The following is a 12,766-nucleotide window of genomic DNA, read 5'->3' as shown; positions in this document are numbered from 1 at the left end:
GAGTGGAATCCAGGAAAGACCCTATGTAGAGAGTGGTTCCTGGTCTGTGCTTTGAAAAAAAAGCAAAGAGTCTGCAAAGCATTAGGAGTAACATGAAATGCAATAGAAGTAGATGGGATCCAGATTGAGGGATGGGGGTGGTGGTGGTAAGGGTGAGGTGAGGTTGTGTGGGGGGGGGTGGGAGGGAGGACTTTCAATACTAAGCTGAAGCATTTTGGGGTTATTCTAGAGAAAAAAGGAGAGACCAAAAGCTGAGGTTAAGTAAGAATTTATTGTATTAGTCTGAGGAGATGTTGAGGGTGTGAACTAGAATAGAGATGGTTTCTGTGAGATGGAGGCAAGACCTGGCCACTTTATGCCATAGATAAGTCTCCAGAAGAGGTATCAGTCTCAGATAGAAATGGGATCCCTGAAAGCTGTATATTGACTTAGAAAAACTCAAATTAGCATTATCATTGTGCTATTTTTTTCTATCTTTTTAAACATTTCTCAATCACATTTTCATCTGATTTCAGCCACACATGGCAATTCTACAGGAGAGTTTTGCTGGCTTGATGAATTTGTCATCTCTAGTGTAGAGACAGACCGTCCTAGATAGAGCCTGGGGAACATTCATCATTAGAGGGCAAGGTATGAATAAGAATCCAACAAGGAAAACTGAAAAGGAATGATCCGATGGGGAGGAGGAGAGGACCAGGAGAGAACAATATGATAATGACCCAGGGAGGACAGAATATCCAGGAAGAAAAGATAATTTTATATTAAATCCTAAAAAAGATCAAGAAAGATGAAAACTTTAAAGTGATAAGTATGAAAAGATTTAAAACAAATGAATATAGATTTTATCACATTGTAAAATCTTAGAAGGGATCTCAGATAACTTGGTATTTCAAAGACACTCCACTACTCAAGACTTTTCAGTGATTCCCTATTACTTCTAGGATAAAATCCAAATGTCGCACATTGGCCATTTGAACGTTTTCAACTTTCCTCTAGCCATATAATTTGTGTTCCAGCTGATCTGTCCTACTTGCTATTCTCCAAATTTGATATTCCATCTCCCACCTCCTTTATTTTTCATAAGCTGTCCTGTGTCTCTGGAATACACTTTTTTTTTGCCTTTACTTCTTAGAATCCTTTGTTTCTTCCAAAGTTCAACTTAAGTGTCATCCATAATAGGAAACCTTTCCTGTTTCCCTGATTTGCCATTAAATGATATTAGGGCTGACAGATCTAACAAAGTTATGCACCCACTCAAGAAGCTTTGATGACTCCCCATTACTTCTGGAATAAAATAGAAACTTTTCTGATTGGCACTTAAATGCTTCATGGTCTTTTCCAGGCTGATTACACATCAGTCCTTCTTACCAAACTCCCCACTCACCATCCTGACCAAATTAGTCTCTTTGCTCTTTTTATATGTGACCTTTTTATCTTCTGCTTATGGTCTTAATACACCTGTTTTCTCAAAATGTGGTTGTCTTCCTACCTCATTTCTGCCTCTTTTCACCCTAGTTCCCTTTAAAGCTCAACTGCAGGGCCAGCTCCTCCAGGAGGTCCATTTCCCCCATTTGCTAGTATCTTATGCCTCCCTTGAAAAATTATTTATATTTATCCTGTATTTACTTCTCTGTGAATATATTATATTTCTCCAGGAGAATGTAAACTTGAGGGCAGGAATTGTATTCTTTTTTTTCCTTTGTATCCAGTCTGTAGGAGTGATTGTGTCTACTTCTGAATGATTGATTATGTCTACTCATTTATAGAACACTTTTAGGGGAAGAAATGGAAGCCTTAGAGACTTTGGTTAAAAGGAGAAATTTCAATATTTGAGTCTGGAGGTCAAACAGTAAAATGGGATGGTAGCTGTGGAGTGTGCTCACCCCTGAAGGTCTTGACTGATGAACCCATGACTGGGAGAACTGGAAGGCTGGAGGCTTTTGAAGTCTCTACATAGAAGGACAGTGACTGAGCCAGGTACTGAGTTCCATGAGAAAGGAGGGAGAAATAAATACCTTGAAGAGTGATAGATCAATTGCAGCAATGTGGCTCTCAGCTGCGAGATTTAGACAGAATGGACTTTAGAGGGGAAGAGGGTGTTGCCACCTGGCTACAGATATTACAGGGATCCACTCCAGGAGAAATTAGTCAGCTTCTCTATAGTTAGCCTTGCTAACTCAGACCTATCAAGAAGTGGTATATGCTGACTGTATACATGCACAGAGGTCCCTTTCTGTCCCTCCAAAGCCTTTCCTCACTGGACCTTTGCTAGTCTCTCTGCCATAAAGGCCCGGGGATTGTCTCTGAGGAAGCAAGAATGTGTTGTTTTAGGAAACAGTGATGTTTGACGACGTGGCTGTGTATTTCACAAGAAAGGAGTGGATGTGCCTGAACTTTCTTCAGAGGGCTCTCTATAGGGACGTCATGCTGGAGAATTATGGGAACCTGCTCTGCCTGGGTAAGGTAACTCTTTTGAATCTGCCCCCTCCCCCTCGGGGTTTTTCTAGCTTTCCTCTTTATCATGCCTTGTAATTTGTTGAGTAGCTCTGCAAACTTGTGGCTCAGAGCTCTTATTCCTTTTGTACTCAGGGATGAAGGTTTTTAGCTTCCTGTGCTCAAGGACTAAGTCTGTTCCTTCCAAAGGGGCAAATAAGCAGCTTCCTTTTTCTGGGCCTGTGGTCCCCATTTTCTTGTCCTCTAAGCCCTCAGTAGAGGATCCTGTTCTTTAGGAAGCTCATATAACTTCCATCATGGGAAGGGGATAAACATTTAAGTAATGCTGAGTATGTGTTGGCCACTGTACTAAAACACTTTTCAAGTATTATCTCATTTGATCCTCACAAAATCCTGTGGGATAGGTGCTGCTATTTTCCTCATTTTATAGTTGAGGAAACTGAAGCAAACAGAAGTGACTTGTCCAGGGTCACACAGTAGGCATCGGAAACCAGATTGGCATTCAGTCTTTCCTGACTCTGGGTCAGGCTGTCCCATGTAGCTGCCACAAGTGTTAGACTTTTGTCAGAGCAAAATTTATTGGGTTTGGGGATAATGTTCTTTTTAGTGAAAATTTCCAGGGCAGTTGGACAGTGGATAGAGCACCAACCTTGGAATCAGGAATACTTGAGTTCAAATCGAGTCTCAGACACTTAGCATATTTTCCCATGTATAAGATGCATTTTAATTTGGGGGCCCAAAAATTTGAAAAAAAAAGTATTATATACAGTTACTGAATTCCAGTTTTATTCATCATAAAATTCATACAACTTCTCATCACTGTCCATTATCTTGTCCTCATCTGTGTTGGATGAGGAATCACTGCCTCAGAAGAGGCTCTGCCTGCTCTCCTGCCTGTGCTCTGATCTGTGGTTGACCACAAGCTCTCCCTGGTCAAGTCTGGTGCTTGGCCACATGTTAGTCCATTTTGTTTCATGAACCTGAAGCACCCATTGTGCCCTCCTTTAAAATCAGTCACTTCTTTTTCATCAGCAATTCTTCTTGCCACCTGCTGAATCATCTTTGTGGACACAGGAATTCTACTTGCCCTTCCATTTTTTTAATTCCCTTTCTAAACCTACTGGGATGTTTTCAGTAGGGTTTCTCCTTCCATTAGTCAGTCTTAGATTGTTTTCTCAGTTGGATGAGGGCCAAACTGGCATTCAGCGCATGATTTACATTCCCTTTTGCAAACTGGATCACTTTTTTTTTTCTTCTTAGATTTTTTGCAAGGCAATGGGATTAAGTGGCTTGCCCAAGGCCACACAGCTAGGTCATTATTAAGATTCTGAGGCTGGATTTGAACTCAGGTACTCCTGACTCCAGGGCTGGTGCTCTATCTACTGCGCCACCTAGCCTCCCCCAAACTGGATCACTTTTGACTTGAATTCAGCAATGTATGAAAATTTTTTCTGAGCCATATCTGGGCAGAATGTAGCAAAATGTAACCTAATATACTGGTAGCAAATGCAAAATAATGAGTGCAAAGACAAGCAAGAAAAAGTGGGAAATGCAAGTAAAACTATAACAATGAGCAAAAACAAGTATGAAAAAGTGGAAAATGCAAGTAAAAAAAAATCTACAGCCACTGTATAAGACATTCCCAGTTTTTAGACCCCAAATTTTTTTAAAAAGATGCATCTTATACATGGAGAAATATGGTAATAATTGCCTAGCTGTGTTACTTTATGCAAGTCACTTAACCTCCCATTGCCTTGCAACAAAAAAAAAGGGGGAAAAAAAAGAAAATTTCCTATTCTCTCAGTATGTGGGAACCAGCAGTTCTTATCTTTTCTCTGTACCCAAATTCTTCACTAGTTCTACCCTCCTGGGTTTATTTTCTCTTCTGAAAACTTAGATTTGCTGTCTTTTCATCATAGCTTCTTTTGACATTCACTTGTTGATCAGGGTACTAGGGAGCCTTGAGAATTCTTTTGAGTTTCCATAGTATGAACCAACCTATCCCTTTCCTTTATCACAAACAGGATTCCCAGTTTCCAAACCAGACCTGATTGTCCATTTGGAACGAGGAGAAGATCCATGGCACCTGGAGCTGCAGGGTGTTGAGGAAAGAGATGACACCAGGAAAAACTTGAAAAGAGGTGAGAGGAAAAAAAGAAAAGAAAAGAAGAGAGAGAGAGAGAGAGAGAGAGAGAGAGAGAGAGAGGTGTCATCATCCTTCAAAATAGAAATTGGAAAAAGTCTTTGGGGAAAAAAATCAAGGGGTAAAAGAAAATCAAAGTGACCTTAAATAGTTATAGACATGCATAATAGATACATAAAAAGACATTCAAGTATCCAGAGAATTTAGAGGAAATTTCACAAAAGAATCATACAGACCAGAAATGCACAAATTAAAAGTAATTTATTACAGTATGTTTTAGCTCACAGAAAGAAACTCAAGACTGAAAATGAAAGTTGACTACTGGAGAATGGAAGATGAAGGGTAACAAAGGGAAGGATATATAACCAATGTAGTATTGGGACACTGGGTAGGTTAGTCTTTGGATAATGAACTGATGAGTGAGAGCATCTCTGTGTTAGTTCTTCAGGAAGCCTTCTTTTGGTTTGGCATACCTTTCTCCACTGAGTTCTCCAGGACTTCTATTTGGTACGAGGACTCCTGGATTATAGTGCTTTTCTGTCAAGATGGCTCAATGAGATAGCTGAAGGTAATGGGAAAGGAGGGAGTTCTTACTCAGGTGAGTCCACTCGGTTTTTTTGTCTTTAGTATTACAGGCAGGGAACTGATAGGTACTGGGGAATGCAAGAGACCCTAGCTGAATCAAAAAAAGAGAATATAAGCATTAGAATATGAAAATTTCCAGGAAAGGGGGCAGAGTGTTAGGTAGGAGTTATCCAGCCTGCTGCAAGTATGTTTCATGGATCTCCTAGAGAAGCCTGTAAGCTCTAGGATTTGGGGGCCAGCACTCTGTAGTACTTAGAAGCAGCTAGATGGCTCAGTAAAAAGAGTTCTGGGCCTAAAAATCAGGAGACCTGAGTTCAAATATAGCCTCTGTGTGACCCTGGGCAAGTCACTTAACCTCTGTTTACCTTAATCCATTGGAGAAAGAAATGGCAGCCACTAGAGTATCTGCTGTGTAGTCCATGGGGTTGTGAAGAGTTTGACTAAAATGACTTAACAACAACAACATTACAAAAGACTTTAGCCATTGAATCACAGACATGATAGGAATAGAGATTATTCAATCCAATTCTTTCATTTTATTCCTGAAGAAATGGAGTACCTGCTATATACAAAGCTCTATGATAGTCACTTGAGGGGTAAACAGAATTTAGGTAAGACAGTTCCTGCCCTCACGGAGTTCATAGTCTTTTAGTAGTGGGTTAAAGTACATAAGGCATAGTATACTGAGTGCAGAGAGAGATGTGAAACAAAATACTAGGTGAAGTTCAAGCAGAAAAGTAGATGTTGTTGACTAGGAGATCAGGAAGGGTTTAATGAAGGAAGTAGCATTGGAGTTGGGTTTGATAGTGTTAGTAGAAATTTAGCAGGTTAAATAGAACCAGAGGGACATTTTTAGGTTGAGGGAACATTATGAACAAAGGAACAGATATGGAAAAGCTCAAGACATGTCTGTGGAATAGAGGATAATCTAGTATGCTTAGGGGGAAATACTCTGAATTCCTGTTGGAAAGATAGGCATTAGATTGTGGAGGATCATCAAAGACAAACAAAGGAGTTAGAAAATACTGAATCAGTGCCTACTACGTGCACACTGGAAAACAGCATAGTGTAGTGGAGAAAAGGATAACTTTGGAATCAAGAGGATTTAGATTCAAGTACATGTTGGACATATCAATAAATCAAACAAACATTTATTAAGTGCCTGCTATGTGCCAAACACTACTCTTCAGTGCCCCAGGTAACTCTCTAAGAAAGTGATGGCAAAGGAACATGTGGTCAAAGAAAAAAAAATATTTTTTTTTAAATTTTGTTTTGTTTGGTTTTTTTGCAAGGCAATGGGGTTAAGTGATTTCCCCAAGGTCACACAGCTAGGTAATTATTAAGTGTCTTAGGCCAGATTTGACCTCAGGATCTCCTGACTCCAGGGCCAGTGCTCCATCCACTGAGCCACTTAGCTGCCCCAAAACAATTATATTTTTTAGGATTATGCTAAGAAGAATAAAGAGTCAAAGACAAAACTGTAGAGAGCTCCTGCTCTTAAAGAGGGTGGCTTCTAAAAAATCTCTTGGACTGGGATAGGAGGTAAATATTTGAGACCCTTTCTAAGGAGCTTAGGTCAGAAATGTTGCTGAGAAATAAGTCCTGAGTATTAGTATCAGTAGCACTTGAGTAATAAAGAAGATGTGAAAGTGAAAGAGTCATTTGGAATTGTCAGGAAACATTTGGTGACTGTAAGAAATGTAGTGTTCTTTATGTTATGTTATACGTCACATTGGGGAGACTCCAAGAGAAGACTTTAAGAGGAGAAAAAATTATAGCAAATGCTGGTTAGAAGTGAACTGCTATATCTGGGTAAGGAAGAGTGTAACATGGTGGAAAGAAATGGCTCTGAGCACCAACAGAGGCCCTACTCCCATAGTCAGTGACATGAAAAAAATTAATATGACTAGGGAAAGGTCTACTTTGTCGTTGTTTTTCCTTCAAGGGCTTCTATTAGACTGAGAAGTTGACATGACATGTCTCAGGATTACCGAGGTGATATGCACTATAGGACCAGTTAGAAGGCGCTCTTTACATTGAGTTTAACTCTTGCTACCCACAGTGTAATAGAAAAAAGTAGTTTCTCTGCCTCAGTTTGTCATTTATGCCTATCTCCTCAGAATGTCACTTCTTTATCTCCTCAACATTTGCCAATCCCCTACTCTCTAAATATCCCTAGCACCATTTTTCCTTTTATTCATCTAGCTCAATCACCAAGCTTCTTGCTTATCATGAGCTCCTTTGCCTTATTTTCCTTTGCTTGAACCTCCCACTCTTCTCAACTGGCTCCCCTTATCTATTTTCTTGCCTCTTGCATAGATTAGATTAAAGCATTTAGTAAATATTTTCAATGTGTCTGGCACTATGGAAAGTATAGATTACTTTCCCCAAGATTTCATTCTTCTATTTCATCCATCCCTTTTTTTTTTTATCATTTCCTTTCTCTTTCTAGCTTTCCTAGCCAATATTGAGGGTTATCAAAGTCATCTTAGACCTTAATTTCAATGATTATATTCTTCTGGAGTTTCCTTTCTCCCAGTACAGAAAACTTTTTTGTTTATTGTTTCAGATTCTGAGATAGGGACTGTGAACAAGACATCTTATAAAAAAGAGGATATATCAGAAGATATAGAATCACCTGGAGGAGGGACTTCAGAAATACCTTTAAAAGATGATCCTCGGGAACCTGTTTCCGGAGAAGTTTGTGTATTTGGGGGAAAGTTAGAAAGTGATCAGGGAAATTCTGCTGAGGTGATACTGGAGAGATCTTTTATCCAGGAGAAAGATTTCAGTAAAGTGACTATAAATCATAACAAAACCTCCATTGGAGAAAAAAATCAGGGATGCAGTGAACTTGGGAGGAACTTTGGTCTGAATCCAGGTCTCATTTTACACCAGAGTGATACTATGGGAGAACAAGTCCATGGATGTGATGCCTGTGGCAAAGATTTCAAATACAATTCAGATCTTATTCGACACCAGAGAATTCATACTGGAGAGAAACCTTATAGGTGTGATGAATGTGGGAAAGTCTTTAATCTCAATTCAGAACTTATTCGACACCAGAGAATTCACACTGGAGAGAAACCTTATAAATGTAAGGATTGCTGGAAAGGCTTCAGTCAGAGTTCCAATCTTATTCGACATCAAAGAATTCATACTGGAGAAAAACCCTATGAGTGTAATGAATGTGGGAAAGGATTTGTCTGTAGCTCAGGACTTATGCAACATCAGAGCATTCACACTGGAGAGAAACCTTATGGATGTGATGAATGCGGGAAAGCCTTCAGTCTGAACTCACGACTCATTCGACATCAGAGGACTCATACTGGAGAGAAACCATATAAATGTAGTGAATGTGGTAATGCTTTCAATTTAAATTCAGAACTTATTCGACATCAGAGAACTCACACAGGAGAGAAACCATATAAATGCAATGAATGTTTCAAGGCTTTCAGTCAGAGGGCAAATCTTATTCAACATCAAAGAATACATACTGGAGAGAAACCCTATGAGTGTCTTGAATGTGGGAAAAGCTTTAGCTGCAGCTCACACCTAATTCAGCATCAGAGAATTCATACTGGAGAGAAACCATATGAGTGTGATAAATGTGGTAAAGCTTTCAGTCAAAGCTCACACCTTATTTTACACCAGAGAGCTCATAATGGAGAGAAACCTTATAAATGCCATGAATGTGGGAAAGACTTCAGTTGGAGCTCACAACTTATTCAGCACCAGAGAGCTCATACTGGAGAAAAACCCTATGGGTGTGATGAATGTGGTAAAGCCTTCAGTGTAAATTCACAACTTATTCGTCATCATAGAACTCATACTGGAGAGAAACCCTATAAATGTAATGTTTGTGAGAAAGCTTTCACTCAGAGTTCCCACCTTATTCAACATCAAAGTATTCACATGGAAGAGAAACCTTATGAATGTGTTGAATGTGGGAAAGGTTTTAGTCAGAGCTCACAACTAACTGTCCACCAGAGAATTCATACTGGAGAAAAACTCTTTGAATGTGTTGAATGTGGAAAAGCTTTCAGTAGGAGTTCATCTCTTATTCAACATGAGAAAATTCATACTGGAGAAAAACCTTATAGTTGTCAGGAATGTGGAAAAGTCTTCAGTCAGAGTTCACAGCTTACAAAACATCAGAAAATTCACACTTGAGAGAAAGTGATTATGAAATTTAATTGTAGTTTACATATTCAAAAGCAGAACATTCCTATAGAAGAAGAAATTTTATGGATATGACATATATGGCAGAGACTATGGTGTCCCTTATTTAATGTATTTTTTCACCAGTCATCATCCAGTGAATATCCATTTCAGAAGGTCACAAATTTGAAATATATAAAAGATGTAGGAATGGCAGGGCTTGGCAATTAGTTAGATACAGGTGACAAGGGAGAAGCAACAATCCTGGATGTTTGGAAGAATGATGGTATCCTCAACAGAAATAGGGGAAATTTATAGGAGGGATGGGTTTGTGGAGAAAGATAATTGAGATCTGTATTGGAAATGCTAAGTTTTACTTGCCTAAGGGATATCTAATTGGAAATGTCCAATACGCAGTTAGCTGTTGGTTCAAGACTAGAACTCAGTAGAGAGATTAGGGCTATATGTGTAGAGCTGAAAATCACTTGCATAGAGATGATAATTGAATCAATGATAGCTGATGAGAATTCAACAAATATTTATTAATATCTACAATGAACAAGGTATTGACTAAATAAACCTCAAGGAAATCATCTGCCAAAATGGAGGCATACAGCATGTATACAGTATTCAAGATAATATTAAGAGAGATTGAACACCAAGAACTGGATCGAGAAAGGTTTCATTAGCAACAAGGCATCTTAGTCAAACCTTAGAGAAAGGCAAAGATTCAAAGAAAAGAGGGAGGATAAGGAGGGTGTTTGTCTTAAGTATGGTAAATGGCCTGTGGCTTCCTTCTCTGCCAGAAAGAAAGGAAACCTATGGAATAGAAGGTACCAATGCCCCTGACTTAGAATTGTCCACCCTTAGGGCCTAATAAAGTTTATTTCTCTAGGATGAAAGGAAAAAAAAGATGGGAGATGAAGTATCTGTCTGAGGAATGGTTAGTGATAGTTAATGATTGTAAGGAAAATTTTACTCAGACATAATGAATCTAAGAGTGTAAGGCCTTTACAACTCAGGACTACATCTCTTCAGAATTTTTTAAGATCAGATTAATAAAGTATTATTACTCTGGGGCTACCTGCAAGGAACTGAAACAGCTTTGAGGAGGAGAAAATATTCACATTTGAAATCATCATTGTTTAGATGAAATTTTTACCTGTTGTGGAATTAATTCAATTCTAAATATTTTGTTAGACTCCTATTCCCAGTTGTAGCACCTAAAGATGAAACACAGTTAATCTCCCCTCTCTATAATGAATTAACAGTTTCAAGGAGATGTCCAGAACTCATTGAAGAATTGTGTCTACCACTTCCTAGCTACCACTTGCCTTCACCTTTCTCCAAAACTTGATTTGCATGATGCTAGAGAGCAGAATTGTAATAGGAGAACGCTCAAATTTTAGCTCAAGGAAAAACTCCCAAAAGATCAGGGCCTCCCAAAAGTGGAATATAGTACTTGGGAGACAGTGAATTGCCCTTTGTTCAAGGTTTCCAAGAGGAAGTTGGAGACCTGCTTGTTGGAGATAGTGTAACAGATCGTTTCTATCAGGTACAGATTGGAGACAATATTGTCTGAGGTCCTTTCCAACTTTATTTCTCTGAAACTCCTCAATCTTTTCCTTAGTTGTTTTTTATAAGGAGTTTCATTAGACTTTCTTGGCATGGCTCATTGGCATGGTTAAGGTGCAGAGATTGTCTGCCTTCTTAGTCCCCCCAGTGAGGCAGCAGAACCTATCTAAGAAGAAAACTCAGATTCCTAACTTGTTAGTGAAACTCTCTCATCTTAGTGATCATCCAGTTAAACCATTTACTTTACAACTGGGAAGCTGTGGGCTCAGGAAAACACTGGCTAAAATGTCAAGGCTGCCCCCAAAAATACTTGCTTGAAGAGCTTCTAATTTCCAGGTAAAGTAAAAAGGGTCAACCTCAGCAAAAGTATGAAGAATAACTCCTATCTCTCTAACACTTTAAGAATCACATAAGGAATCCAAGAATCTTTATTCTTTATTTTTTTTTAATAGATGAGGAAACTATAGCTTGAAGAGGTCAAGTGAACTTAGATTTAGATGATATCCCTAGACCCCCATGAGATCTGGCATTTTTTATATTCTCATAGTCATTCAACTATATGAATAGAAAAGCTGATATAAAACTCAGAACTCCTGACCTCAAAGTCCAGAAATTTTTCCTATTCAGAAACTTTCCTTAAAACTTTCTCTTGGATGCTATCTTTGCCTTGTGTGGGGCTCCTTTCCTTTTCTTCAGTTTCTTCATTGGACAAATATATATTTGTAATCTGGGTGCTCTGGAGAACACAGAGATGAATTATATATATAGTTCCTACTTTTTAGTAGCTTGTAGTCTAAAAGGGAGACAAGACCTATATGCAGCTTTCTAGCTAATTGATTACAAAATGAATGTATTGTTGAATACATGCCACTTTGTTTTAGTGGGTCATATTGCTCCAAGTTTTTAATAGATAACTGACCATTTGTAGAACAGTTTCTTTAGAAGAGATATACCAATCAATAGAGAAAGAGAAAATTTTTTTTTCCATGCTTGTGAATGACTTATTTGGAGGGGTTCAGGCTTTCCTGATCAAAACTGGAACATCTTTTGGTGGCTGAAACAAGGAAGAGAATCAGCATCTGCTAAGTCTGTTCATGACCTCTTGCTCAAGGGTGAATGGAGACACTTTATTAAGTGGCATTCAGTAAATCTATTATGAACTAGTTGTGATCTTCTAGGGTAGAATCCTCCAGATTTTCTATGGTGATGAAGTACTTTTCATTTATTTCCCAGAGACTTTAAGATTATTGGGGAGGGTAAAGTACCTGGGAATAAGTTGTTGACAGGAAATTCTGTGAAGGAGGGAACAAGGGCAGGATTGATTCAGGCTTGCAGGTTGAGGGTTGCACCTTTTTTACTGGAAACATGCCCTGTATTCGCAAAATTTTGCTTGGAATGTTCATCCTTCTTATGTTTCTCACAGCATCCTAGATTTCAGGATGGAATAAAACTAAAATCATCTAGTTCAACCCCTTTGCCCAAGGTCACAAGGTAGTAAATGTATGATTCAAATGCCTGACTCCATATCCAATCTTTCCACTGTATTCCAAGTTACTTGGAAGTAGGGCCCAGGAACTCAGAGACTGGGAGATAAGTTATTATCTGAAAAATGTATTTGTCTCTCTCCTTGCCATATTAGTATGAAGCTCCTTTATTTTTCTTCAGAACTATGAATGATCCTGGCTCCCTGGCTAGATGCAGAGACAGTAAAAATTCACAGTAATTCTCCATATTCATTTTTGTAAAATTAAATTTTTCCCTCCCCAATGAATGAAAACCTATCTTCTTTCTATTTCATTTCCCCTTCCCTCCTCCATTATTAACAAAGAAAATAAACCCTCGTTTGGC

The 12,766-nt window shown here is 38.7% G+C and overlaps 1 protein-coding gene across 1 annotated transcript in view; it reads left to right on the top strand.

Annotated features, from left to right (window-relative positions):
* The window catches only part of LOC141500085 (uncharacterized), a 49,394-nt gene that overhangs the window by 10,386 nt on the left and 26,242 nt on the right, over positions 1 to 12,766 (top strand). The window contains 3 exon segments of the mRNA XM_074202982.1: positions 2,332 to 2,458; positions 4,479 to 4,595; positions 7,752 to 9,361. Of these exon segments, the coding sequence (XP_074059083.1) occupies positions 2,332 to 2,458; positions 4,479 to 4,595; positions 7,752 to 9,361 (1,854 nt within the window).

Source organism: Macrotis lagotis, chromosome X, assembly GCF_037893015.1.
Source record: "Macrotis lagotis isolate mMagLag1 chromosome X, bilby.v1.9.chrom.fasta, whole genome shotgun sequence".
NCBI lineage: Eukaryota > Metazoa > Chordata > Mammalia > Peramelemorphia > Peramelidae > Macrotis > Macrotis lagotis.
The sequence above is the reverse complement of the archived record's forward strand: the minus strand, read 5'-3'. Positions and strand labels throughout refer to the sequence as shown.